This window comes from Mobula birostris, chromosome 16 (assembly GCF_030028105.1).
Source record: "Mobula birostris isolate sMobBir1 chromosome 16, sMobBir1.hap1, whole genome shotgun sequence".
Classification (NCBI taxonomy): domain Eukaryota; kingdom Metazoa; phylum Chordata; class Chondrichthyes; order Myliobatiformes; family Myliobatidae; genus Mobula; species Mobula birostris.
The window spans coordinates 14,653,615-14,667,640 of NC_092385.1; the positions used below are offsets into that span (position 1 = coordinate 14,653,615).

At 44.3% G+C, this 14,026-nt stretch overlaps 1 protein-coding gene across 2 annotated transcripts in view; it reads right to left on the reverse strand.

Moving 5' to 3' along the window:
- Positions 1-14,026, reverse strand: part of LOC140210992 (protein shisa-5-like) — a 116,318-nt gene that overhangs the window by 25,380 nt on the left and 76,912 nt on the right. For both annotated transcript variants that reach the window (XM_072280322.1, XM_072280323.1), the window contains one exon: positions 3,792-3,910. In XM_072280322.1, the coding sequence (XP_072136423.1) occupies positions 3,792-3,910 (119 nt within the window). The remainder of the gene's footprint in view (positions 1-3,791; positions 3,911-14,026) is intronic.

The following is a 14,026-nucleotide window of genomic DNA, read 5'->3' on the forward strand; positions in this document are numbered from 1 at the left end:
AATTAAAGGAAGTGGGGGGGGGGGAGCACAAGCTGGCAAGTGAACGACGTGATCCAGAGGGGAGGGGGACTGGAGTTGCTGGAGCAGACTGGAGGCAATTCCATGCAGTGGAGCTGAGGCGAGGCATGAAACGGTCCGAGGTTTGATTGATTTCACAACCGAGCCAAATTGGAAAGGTCGGCAGAGCCGAGGTGAGGGAAATTCCGAGGTTTCAAGGATTTAAGAGCCGAGCCGAATTACAAAGGTCGGGGACCGGTCGTCTCGAGGCTACGGAGCCCGAGCCCCTGGGCGAGGACTGACCCTTGGTTTGGATGATTTAAGCACTGAGCCAGATTGAAGTGGTCGGAGACGGGCCAGTTCAGCTCATTGCTCCATGGGGTCTGCTCGTCTGTGCAGGACTGAGTCTCTGGCCTGCGACTTGTGGACACCTGGATGAGCTGCACTGATGTCTGGTGGTGTGGTCGTCAGTTCTGAATGTTGTTGGCTTACTTTTATTGTTTGCACAATTTGTTTTCTCTCTCTCTCTCTGCACACTGGGTGTTTGACTGTCTTTCTTTTGTTTTTAATGGATTCTACTGGGGTTCTTTGTTTTGTGGCTGCCTGTAAGGAGATGAATCTCACGGTTGTATAATAAAGTATACACACTTTGATAATAAATGTTCTTTGGACATTTAAGAGAGAAGCTGGGAGGTGATAAGGTGGAAGAGGTGAAGACTGAAGAAGGAATCTGATAGGAGAGGAGAATGACCCATGGGAGAAATGTATAAAAAGCACACACGAAATTCAAATTTATTAAAATATATCATCTTGAGAAGAGGATAGCTAGTCCAGGGACTGATTTGCAGCAAGCGAATATTCCTGATTTGCAGGAATACTGCCAAGATTGATGGAATTCTGCAGCTAAGAGGCAAAGAACAGTCCAAGAAACACATTTTTTAAAAACATAAACTCAGACATATTTACAATCATGAACAGTTGGGCTCAGTTCTCCCACAACTTGTGCCTGAATTTCTTATTGCTATGCATATGGTTTCCAGTAAGGGCATCGACAACAGCTAAGTTCCAAATTCTGAGAAATCCACAAGGCAGCACAGAAAAACGCGCAATTTCAAATTATGGCAGGCCGGGGAGCTACCATATCCAGCCATCAAAACAACACGACAGGTTACAGCTGGTTCACCAAAAGGGCCAGAAACCTGATACATAACACGAATGCACAGCAGCTGCTGGGTGGGTGGGGGGAGCAGTAAATGTGTAAACTGTAAACACACCGAGAATAATCAGGCTGGTTATACCGTCCATCTTTTCATACTGGCTGTCTCTCAAAGTCAAAGTAAATTTATTATCAAGTTGCAATACTGAGATCCTCTCTCGAGCCGGAATGCCAGCAGTTTCAACCTTGGTGATGTCAGCCCAATTGCGCTGGGCAGGACATGTTGTCGGACTGCCCAAGGACATCCCGTACGGCCAGCTGTCCAGTGGTACCCGAACACGAGGAGGCCAGCGACTACGGCACAAGGATGTTCCGCACAGGAGCCTCCAGAAAGCTGACATTGGCCCCACCAACATGGGAGGATCTGGCTCAAGGTCGCTCACAGCGGAGGGACGCCATCAGAAAAGGTGTGGACGCTGCTGAGAACAAGCTCAACGAGGCAACAGAGGGAAGGCACAGGAAGCGCCACAACAGAGCTTCTGGCCCTGCTGCCCCTCCAGGCCTCACCTGCCAAGTATGTGGCAGGCAGTGCCCGTCAAGGAGCAGCCTGTACAGCCACTCCGGGACGCACATATCAAACCCACTAACTGACTGAAAGGAACCAACATCATCCTATGGGATGGATAGCCAGAGAGAGATGTCACCATATACTACTTGGAGATTCATTTTCCTGCAGCATTTACAGGAAAATAAAGAAATACACGAAATTATGAAAAGCTATATATAAATAAAGACTGACAAAAAATAAACGTGCTGAAGGCCTTTGACGAGGTGCCACACATGAGGCACGAGGTATTACAGGAAAGACAGTAGCATGGATAAGGCAGTGGCTGATTGGCAGGAGGTGAAGAGTGGAAATAAAGGGAGCCTTTTCTAGTTGGCTGCCAGTCACAAGTAGTGTTTCACAGAGTCAACGTTGGGACCACTTCTTTTTACGCTGTATGATGGAATTGATGGCTTTGTGGCCAACTTTACAAATGATATGAAGATAGGTGGAGGGTCAGGTAGTGTTGAGGAAGCAGGGAGTCTGCAGAAGGACTTAGACAGATTAGGAGAATGGGCAAAGAAGTGGCAGATGGAATACAGTGTCGGGAAGTGTATGGTCACACACCCTGGTAAAAGGAACAAAAGCAGAGCCTATTTTCTAAGAGGGGAGAAAATTCAAAAATCTGAGGTGCAAAGGGGCTTGGGAGTCCTTGTGCAGGATTCCCTAAAGGTTAACTAGTAGGTTGAGTAGGTGGTGAGAAAGGCAAATGCAACGTTAGCATTAATTTCGAAAGGATTAGAATATAAAAGCAAGGATGTAATGCTGAAGCTTTATAAGGCACTGGTGAGGCCTCACTTGGAGTATTGTGAGCAGTTTTGGGCCCCTTATCTTAGAAAGGATGTGCTGACATTGGAGAGAGTTCAAAGGAGATTCACAAAAATTATTTGAGAGGGAAAGACTATCCCGCGAGGAGCGTTTGACGGCTCTGGGCCTGTACTCTCTGAAATTTAGAAGAATGAGGGGGGGTTTTCACTGAACCCTATCAAATGCTGAAAAGCCTTGATAGAAGATAAATTGTGCAAATGAATAATACTGAGAACGTGACTTGTAGAGCCTTTGAAAGTGAGTCGGTGGATTGTGGACAAGGTGTACGGGAAGGCAGGCCGTAACTAAGGGAGCAGCACGGACGACGTACTGTGAATGGATGAAGATGAATGAGACCCAGGAGCTTCGAGCATTCAGCCCTAACTATGACCAGCCAGTGGAGAGCAGCAGCCCGAGAGCTTGTGTTGCTGTCTCTCAGAACATCAGAAGCTCCAGATTATGTAATGATCTATTTTTATGTTATGCCAACCAACTTGCTTTTCGAACTCCTAGATAGCAATATCTGCCAAAGGACAAGTGTTGGAAGCAGTGTAGGGGAGCCCAAGCATAACCAGTTGAGGCAGTAATACGGGTTTCGGGAAAACTGCAGAGTGAGTTGCACTTTGCAACTTAGAACAGAAGCATTCCAGTCTTCTGGGTTCAGAAAAAAGCTGGAATAACTCCTTATATTTGTCTGTCAGGGAAGAATTAGGTGACACCATTAAGCTAATCAAAGGTTCTTTCAGGATGGACATAGGGAATTCTTGCTAACTACAGTAAACTTGATCAGCATGTAAAAGCAGTTTCCAGGTACAAAAACCTTATACTGAAGGTGGGCAATGTCTCATTTGCTTAAAGAATAGTATTCTTGAACTATTATAAACACAAGAAAGTCTGCAGATGCTGGAAAACCAAAGCAACCCACACAAAGAGCTCAGCAGGTCAGACAGCATATATGGAAATGAATAAACAGTCGACGCTTCAGGCCGAGACACTTCTTCATATCAAGCACCACTCCAGACAGAAATATGTCATTCCATAGACATTTGTATACAGGCACATAGCAATTTCATGACTCTGGAGTGGCTGGACGAAGCTCTCATTACTGCCATTCCCAGTTAGGGTACATACAAATACAGGTATAAAACATTCTGTTCTATCCAACCAGCCAAGGCCACAATTCAACAGTTCGAGAAATTCCTTTAATCACAAAGCAGGGTGACTTACGCTGACGTCCTCTTCGTGCGAGTTTGTAGAGAAGGCAGCAAGGGCAACACAAACAGAGCACGAGCGAGAACAGGAAGATCCCACAGAAGCTCACTCCAATGGCAACAAACGAACTAAAACTGAAACAAAAGGAAAACCAAGACCAGTTAGCAAAAGAAGTGTAGATCATTTCCCTCAAAAAAAAACATTAACGTATAAACAGCAGAATGTGCACATCTCTAACCAGCCTTGAATAGTTATTTATTTATTGAGATACAGGGCAGAATAGACCCTTTGAGCCCTTCGAGCTGTGTCGCCTAGCAACCCTCAATTAACCCTAGCTTAATCACAGGACAATTTACAATGAGGGGGAGGAAACCAGGGCACCTGGAGGAAACACACGCGGTCACAGGGAGACTGACAAGCTCCTTGCAGGTAGGGGTGGGAATTGAACCCAGGTCGCTTGAACTAGATTAGATTACATTAGTTTTGACTTTATTGTCATTGTGCCAAGTTCAAATACAAAGCCAGTGAAATGCAGTTAGCATTTAACCAGAAATGCAAAGAATAGTGTTATTTACAAAATAACTGCGAATAAAAAGTAAGTGCTACAGCACACAAATATAAAAGTACTGAGACAGTACAATACGGATGCAATACTGCTTAGCACTGTGATGTGAGGTTCAGCAGGGTCACAGCCTCAGGGAAGAAGCTCTTCCTGTGCCTGCTAGTGCGGGAGCGGAGGGTCCTGTAGCGCCTACCGGATGGGAGGAGAGTAAAAAGTCCATGGTTAGGGTGAGATGCATCCCTGATAATGCTTTTCACCCTGCCCAGGCAGTGTTTATCGTAGATGTTCTCAATGGTGGGCAATTGGGTGCCGATAATCCGCTGGGCAGTTTTCACCACACACTGGAGTGCTTTGCGGTCCGATACGGGACAATTGCCATACCACACTGAGATGCAGTTGGTGAGTATAGCGCAACTATAGAGGGTTGTGCTAACCACTACACTATCCTGCCGCCCCAATAAGAGAGCAAAATATTCAGAATGGCATGTTGTGAGCAAGGTACTGATATAGTTTCCAGCAAACCACACACACACACACACACACACACACACAATCTGCACTGTCACTGGCTCACTAGGGCCTCTCCGGAAAGGCAAACCTACCACTGAGAGAGCTTTGTGACATTTCTGATTTGTCTAAAGTAGTGTTATTTAATTCCAAGTGAGCACATTCTAATATGCAGTTTTGTAACGGGACCCTTAAAAAGCACAAGATATTAGCCCATATGATTTTTTGGTTTGTTTAGTAGCTCTTTTTTAAAGCTAACTGCTTGACTTGACAGAAGTTACTTGCATACTTGGCAGCGGAGCAGTCAGGCTGAACGAAGTTCTCTTTTCTAAGCTCCTTTTGATTGGTTCACTTATCTTAATTTCACGAAACAGCACGATTACAGGCCCTTCTGGCCCAGAGAGGCTGTGCTGCCCAATTGCACAGAGGTGAACAATTAACCTATTAAACTGTACGTCTTTGGACTGTGGGAGGAAAGCAGACCACCTCCCCCCACCCCCAAGGAAACTCACGCGGTCACGGGGTGAACATATAATCTCCTTACAGGCAGCTGTGGAATTCAACCCGGATTGTTGTCGCTGTACTAGTGCGCCACCCCTAATTTACCTTCCATACAATCCCCTTGCAAACAACATCCAGTGTGTGACTCTACGATCCAAAGTTAAGCTCCTTAACTTTTTTGGTAGAAAGTTAAGGAACCCAAGATTGCATTCAATATACTTGGACTAAAGACTTTGCAAGGTCATGTTATGAGCAAGTTCCAGCTTATGGGACAGACCAGTTAAAGTATTTGTTGATTAGTGAAATATCTACAATTTCACATCTTCACATCTATTTTTCTTCTAAGCTAGCATGTAGGACAAATACATTGGAGGATCTTCTGAGAAAACTGATCTTTTACAGACCACAGGCCTTAATGAGTGGGTTGCAGTTCAGGCCTCTCATCACTGGTTGATAATGATAGTGCTTGGATCTTCCTAAATCCAACTTAAGTTCAAGGTTCAAAGTAAATTTATTATCAAAATACATATATGTCACCATATACTACCCTAAGATTAATTTTTGCAGGCATTCACAGAAAAACAAAATACAATAGAATCAATGAAAAACCACCCTCAAAGACTGATGGATAACCAATCTGCAAAAGGAGACAAACTATGCAAATACCAAAAAAAAAGATCAAATAAATAATACTAAGAATAACAGGTTTAAAGTGGGTGCTTAAGTTGTGAACACAGTTGTGGCTCCTGGACCAGCGTGGATAACTTCACTCACCTCAACATTGAACTGATTCCGCAACTTAAGCACAAGACAAGAGAAAGTCTGCAGGTGCTGGAAATCCGAGCAACACACACAAAATGCTGGAGGAACTCAGCAGGCCAGGCAGCGACTAGGGAAAAGAGTACAGTTAATGTTTCGGGCCTGCCAAAGCACCCGACATGTCAACTGTGCTTTTTTCCATTGATGCTGCCTGGCCTGGCTGAGCTCCTCCAGCATTTTGTGTGTGTTGCTCGGATTTCCAGCACCTGCAGACTTTCTCTTGTCTTGTGCTTAAGTTGCGGAATCAGTTCAATGTTGAGGTGAGTGAAGTTATCCACGCTGGTCCAGGAGCCTGACGGTTGAAGGGTATCAACTGTCCTTGAACCTAGCGGTGTGGGACTAAGTTAGTGAATGTTTCTTTGAATGGTGAACACAATTTGAGAGGTTTTGCATCATTTTAATATTTTCATGTTTGTGTGGCTTACACCATTTACTCCCGTGCACATACCCGGTGGTAGCACGCCATGCAATTCACCATCAATAGATATCATAAGCCATTGGGCCAACACAATTAGGTGCTATTAATTGACATGGGAAACATACAAGACATTTAGAATTGTAAATTATCCTAAAGCACGACATTAAAAAGTACTGAACACTCTAATGCACACACTGAACAGGCTTAGATTTCTTTCATCCACAAACATCAAAGGAATGCGCTTCAGAATGCCAAACGGCTCCGGCTTGGCCAAAGCAATGCTTTCCCTGCAGACTTTAGTCAGAGTCAACCATTGCCAGCAACTCTGTACTTGTTTTATCTTTATTTCAACACGTTTACTGAGGTAATTTTCAGGGTCGACCAACCCAATATTGAAAGGAAGTCACATGTACATCCACCTCTACATAATTACTGTATGCATTTAGAGTTAAGTCCACGTGTTACTTGGCTGGTCTGTAAACTCAGCAAAACAGTGCTAGTCTATTCAAACAGACAGATGATCTCAACCTTGTGGACTCTGCTGATAAGGTGCAAGGGCAGGCAGACGGGAACGTCTGAGGTGGAGCATGGCTCTTGAACAACACAGCACTAACACACAATCTACTGCCATGTTTATAAATCCATGAGCTTTCTTGAAAGCTCCTCATTTTTGTAAGCAGCCAAAATTCTCCGAAGTATCAGTGCTCTTTTTATTCCATCCCTTGTTCATCCACAACTACGTTCTTGAGGCCCATCTCCCCAAACCTCCCTCATTCTCCACTGCTCTTTCCTCCTTTTAGCTGCTCCTTAAACCCTACCCACAGTTCTACTGACATTTGTCCCAATGCAGCTCGGCAACATTTGTTTTGCTGAAGTAACACGCACAAAATGCCTGAGGTACCTCAGCAGTTCAGGCAGCATCTATGGAGAGGGATAAACAGTCGATGTTTCGGGACGAGACCCTTCATCAGGACTGGAAAGGAAGGGGGAAGATGCCAGAATAAGGTGGGGGAAGGGGAAGGAGTACAAGCTAGAAGGTGAGAGGTGAAGCCAGGTGGGTGGTAATGGTGGACAACGAAATGGCGGATGAACTGAGTAGTATTTTGCAACAGTCTTCATGGTGGAAGACAGTAACAGCATGGTGGAAGTTCCAGGTGTCAGGGGTCATGAAGTTACCATAACTAGAGAGAAAGTTCTTGGGAAACAGTAAGGTCTGAAGGTAGTTAAGTCACCTGGACCAGATGGCGTACACCCTAGAGTTCTGAAAGAGGTGATTGAAGAGATCATGGGGGCATTATTAATGATCTTTCAAGAATCACTAGATTCTGGAATGGTTCAGGAAGACTGGAAAAATTGTCACTCTGCTCTTCAAGAAGGCAGGGAGGCAGAAGAAAGGAAACTATTGGCCAGTTAGTCTGACATCAGTGGTTGGGAGTCAATTATTAAGGATGAGGTCTCAGGGTACTTGGAGGCACATGATAAAATAGGCCGTAGTCATCAAGGGAAAATCTTGCCTGACAAATCCATTGGAATTCTTTTAAGAAATATCAAGCAGGATTGATAAAAGAGAATCGGTTGTTATTGTGTACTTGGATTTTCAGAAGGCCTTTGACGAGGTGCCACACATGAGGCTACTTAACAAGCTATGAGCCCATGGTATTACAGGAAAGATTCTAACATGGTTAAGTCAGCGGCTGGTTGGCAGAGAGCAAAGAGTGGGAAAAAAAGGGAGCGTTTTCTGGCTGGCTGCCCGTGATAGTGGTGTTCCACGGGGGTCTGTGTTGGGACCAATTCTTTTTATGCTATATGTCAATGATCTGGATAATGGAAGTGGTGGCTTTGTTGCAGTTTGCAGACGATAGGAAAAAAGGTGAGGGAGCAGGTAGTTTTGAAGAAATAGAGAGGCTACAGAAGGATTTAAATGGATTAGGAGAATGGGCAAAGAAGTGGCAGATGGAATACAATGTCAGGAAGTGTATGGTCATGCACTTTGGTAAAAGAAATTAAAGGGACGACTATTTTCTAAATGGAGAGAAAATACAAAAAAGCTGAGGTGCAGAGGGACTTGGGACTCCTTGTGCAGAATTCCCTAAAGGCTGAGTCTGGGTGAGGAAGGCATTCATTTCAAGAGGACTAAAATATAAAAGCAAGGATGTATTGTTGAGACCTTATAGAACACTGGTGAGGCCTCACTTGGAGTACTGTGAAAGGATGTGCTGAAACTGCTGAGGGTTCAAAGGAGGCTCACGAAATATATCCAAGATTGAATGGACTGTCATATGAAGAGCGTCTGAAGGTTGTGGGCCTGTATTCGCTGAAATTCAGAAGAATGATGGGTGACCTCATTGAAACCTATAAAAATGGTGAAAGGCCTTGACAGAGTGGATGTAGAGAGGATGTTTCCTATGGCGGGAGAGTCTAAGACCAGAAGACACAGCCTCAGAACAGAGAGGCGTCCTTGTAGAACGGAGATGAGGAGGAATTTCTTCAGCCAGAGAGTGGTGTATCTGCAGAATTCTTTGCCACAGGCAGCTATGGAGGCCAAGTCTTTATGTGTATTTAAGGCAGAGATTGATTCTTGATTTGTCAGGGCATGAAGGGATACAGGGAGAAGGCAAGAGTTCGAGACTGAGAGGAAGATTGGATCAACCGTGATGAAATTGCAAAGCAGACTCGATGGGCCAAGTGGCCAAATTCTGTTTCTATATCTTATGCTGTTGTGGTATGATAGAGATGGAGGAGCTTCATTGCTCTGTGCCAGCAGACGTAATGGGCACTAATTAGGTAAGTGGCAGAGTGTAGACAGAAAATTCAAGTGGGAACTATGTGAAACCCTTTGTGTATTCTAGCTGTGAGTCAACTGTGGTACAGCTGCCAACATTCTTGCTTCTATATCTGGAAACAATGGGATCAAACCCCACTCTGAAAATGAAAGTATTGGAACATAGACCGACAGTCCAGAGTGTTACATTAGCAGAGGTAAAAACTCTTAGAGATGGTTTAAACCAGAAACCCCGCCCCTCCCCCACCGCTCCCTCAGGTGGCTGCAAATAATCCAGTGAACTATTTCAAAGATAACCAAAAAGGAGCCTAGGTTATTGTTCAATGAATGTCAAAGGGGATCATCTGATCGTTATCACATGGTGGGCAAGTTAGCTGTTGCATTTTCAGTACAACAGTGATAACATGTTGAATTTCCCATCGGCTGTTTAATACTCTAGGTTGCTATGCCCCATATTCCAAACTCTTGCCTGCCTTGTTTAGTTGTCAGCATTGATGGAGGTCACTCTTTGGTCTGCTTCAGACTTGGTCTTCCAGCACAGCAAGGCACCCACAAGGGGCATGTTGCCAACCCGCACACTTGAGGCTGCAGACAGGAGAACGTGCCGAGGCTCGGTGAAGATAACACAAGTACTCTGTGGTAAAGGACAACAGTCTAGGCTCCTTCAGCTACCACACATGAAGGAGCTGAGTTGGGTGGGGAAGTCTGTCACTCATCACCCCACAAGGCCACATGTGTTTGGCAGTGTCGCTATGTTTTAATAAAAATTATGTTCACCAAATCACCACTAAGAATTTAAGTTTCTTTCACTTTTTCTTTTTGTATATATTTTATTATAAAAAAGATTTATTTTTGAAACATAAAAGCAGTGTAAAGCAGTCCAAGAGACATATCCAGAAGCAATGAACCTGCAAACAACATCACATTACTCACTGGGTTGGAAACATTTGGAAAACACGTGCAGTTCTGCAGGCAACTGCAATCCTGATCAAGGCCTGATCTAGCTGGATACAGCTACCCAGCAATTGCCCAACTGTCCTCCAACAGAGAGGGTGCAGCACTTCTCCAGAACTTACGCAGGAATTCTGCCTCCGGAACTATCTCTCGGCAGGACCTTCTCATTTAGGACTTGAAGTATCTGCAAAACATCAGTTCTGCCCCTCCCTGGGACTCTAGTGGTGAGCACAGACAGAACAGAAAGCCCTGGTCAATTGTTTCTGCTCTAGAAACTTCCACAGAATACTGTTCTGCATAATTTCCTCAGGAATTACCATCATTTCAAAAAACAGCATAAACAACTTCCCGCTCTCCCCTCCCCTCACCTGGATCTACCCATCACCTGCCAGCTCTTGCTCCACCCCCTTTCCTCCATCTTTTTATACTGGCTATCTTTCAAAGTAAATTTATTATCAAAGTACATATATATCACCATATACTATCCTGAGACCCATTTTCTTGCAGACATTCACGATGAAACAAAGAAACACACGAGAATCAATGAAAAAGCGCACACAATAAAGTCAAACAAAAAAAACAATTGCTAAAAGCAACAGACTGTGCAAGTAAAAAAAATAATAAATAAGCAATAAATACTTAGAACACGAATTGTAGAGTCCTTAAATGCGAGTCCAGAGATTGTGGAATCAGTTCAGTGTTGGGGTGAGTGAAGCTATCTCCTCTGGTTCGAGAGCCTGATGGTTGAGGGGAACTACCTTTTCCTGAACTTGGTGGTGTGGGACTTGCAGCTCCTGTACCTCCAGCTTGATGACAGCAGAGAGAAGAGAGCATGGCCTGGATATTAGGGGTCCTTGTTGGTGGATGCTGCTTTTCCTGCGATAGCACTCTTTGTAAATGTGCTCAATAGTTGTGGGGGGGGGGAGTGGGGGAGCAGCTTTATCTGTGATGGACTAGGCTGTATTCAATATTGTAGGATTTTCCATTCAAGGGTATCGGTGTTCCCATACCAGGCCACAACGCATCTATAGACGTTTGTCAAAGTTCTTAGATAACATACCAATACCAAATCTGCGCAAACTTCTAAGAATGTAGAGGTGCTGTCGTGCCTTCTTTGTAAGTAGTGCCTTCGTTGAAGACAAACCAGCAAATTAAAAAAATCATAATACTGAGAGAACATGAGCCTAGAGTCCTTGAGAGTGAGACCAGACCAGATGAGAAGCTTTGACCCAAAATATCGATGGTCCATTTCGTTCCATAGACACTGCTAAGCTCCAAAGTCTGTTGTGTAGGTACTAAGCTGCCTTATTGGGAATGCTGCTGTGGATGCTGCTCTCCCAGGGTATAGCCCAGGGCCCATGCAATCCAGTGGCTTCTGTTCAGGGGCAATGACTACAGTGATGCTCCAACCATTAGCCCACATAGTACCACAGTTGTAAGTACTGATGATCTAACTCGCAAGAAACGTGGATCCCATGACCATCTTATATAATCACTATCACTCGTGGAATCAATCAAATAGGGAGAAATAGCAGAGTTGGCATAAGATTACTGCAGTTTAGAAAGTGGCACCATTAACACTGCAGAGACTCAAACTCAAAACACATTCAATTTCTTGGCAGCTACATCAGACCTGTAGCTGAGCTAGCAAGGGAGGGGGAGGAGGATTCCTCATTAAGGCAAGGAGAAGCTCCTATTAGGCAATTCTTCCTCCTCGATATAAATGATTCCGTACAGAATGTTAACATCAAAATCATAGACAAACCCAGATGAGCTCATTCTATCATGTAATCAAATGCAATTAAAGCTTACAGTCAAGCTATTGCAACACTCTTTATTTATTTGGAACATCATAACATTTTATGATGCACTAGCCACCATTTGGAGCAGGAAATCTCAGTTTTCCAATAGCTAGGTTTCTGTGCTGAGAATAAAACCCTCAAATTCCCTTCCTTCGTTACGTGCTGTGTTGTATGATGTAAGCGATCATGGTTCTGCTGAAGGGTCTCGGCCCAAAACGTCGACTGTACTCTTCTCCATAGATGCTGCCTGGCCTTCTGAGTTCCTGAGTGTGTTGCTTGGATTTCCAGCATCTGCAGATTTTCTCTTGTTTGTAATGGTCTTGCCATGACTATGATTGTTCTCGGCAAATTTTTCTGGTTGGCCATTGCCTTCTTCTGGACAGTGTCTTTACAAGATGGATGACCCCAGCCATTATCAATACTTTTCCAAGATTGTCTGCCTGGCATCAGTGGTCGCAGGACTTGTGGCGTGCACCCGCCGCTCGTACGACCATCCACCTTCTGCTTCCATGGCTTCAAGTGACTGTGTCTGGGCGGGGGAGCTAAGCAGGTGCCACACCTTGCTCAAGGGGTGACCTGCAGGCTAGCAGAAGGAAGAAGCACTTTACACCTCCTATAGCAGAGATGTATCTCCACCCCACCACCGTTCCCTTCCTTATCTTCTTCAAAACACATTCACTTCCTTTGTTAACATGTTCCCTGCAATCTACCTCTTCCACTGAGCCTTTGGCCATCTTTCCGGTTACCTTTTCAAGAGGTAAAATTTTATTTAAGAATATTCCTGTGGCATGCATGTGTTAGGGCAGGCAAGAATTCCTTAGTCATAGTCATAGTCATAGTCATACTTTATTGATCCCGAGGGAAATTTGTTTTCGTTACTGTGGCACCATAAATAATTAAATAGTAATAAAACCATAAATAATCAAACAGTAATATGTAAATTATGCCAGGAAATAAGTCCAGGACCAGCCTATTGGCTCAGGGTGTCTGACCCTCCAAGGGAGGAGTTGTAAAGTTTGATGGCCACAGGCAGGAATGACTTTCTATGACGCTCTGTGTTACATCTCGGTGGAATGAGTCTCTGGCTAAATGTACTCCTGTGTCCAACCAGTCCATTATGTAGTGGATGGGAGACATTGTTACAAACCATGTCATCACTAGTGGTAGTGATGCCTTAGGAATTGCTACAGTAGGCTGAGAGTGGTTCTTCAGAACTCCAGGTGAGGGTCTCCGAGACTTGGATCCAGCAAGTCAGGACGGAATGTGCCTTCGAGAGAAACCTGAGGTGAGGGCGAACAACTGTGTCCTGTTCATGACTTTACAGAATAGTCATTGGTACCAATTAATGCTGGGATACTTTACTCCATTAAAAAGAATTATACAAATAGGGTTAAAATTGCAATTTATTGCAGCAAGTCCATAGAATACTACTCAAATGTAACTCAGATTGATGTGCCTTCTCCAGCTCCGTACAATGCCACCTCATTGTTCTCTGATCCTGCAGACAGGCCACAGCAATCTCTAAGAAAATCTTCAGACCTGATGAAATGGAGGGTTATATTGAATTACAATGATTATAAGTGACCTTATTTGACTTGGCTTTACAATCAGGCCACGGGATTGCACTATTAAGGTTTGACCTGGATTCATCTCCACCTCCCCATTTTCAGTGTGAATCCATTACATAGCAGTCACTCAACTAGCATCCTATCCACCATCCTAAACATCCCAACTCTTCATCACTATGGCCACTGGGGCAAATTAATAAGGTTTCTCCAACAGCATCTCCAAAAATGCAACCTCTTACCTGCCAGGTCCCAAAGTCCTTGCAGATACCATTCATATACCGAAATATGACTGACACTCCTTCCTCAATAGTGAGTGTAAGTGTGGAGCTCTCTATTC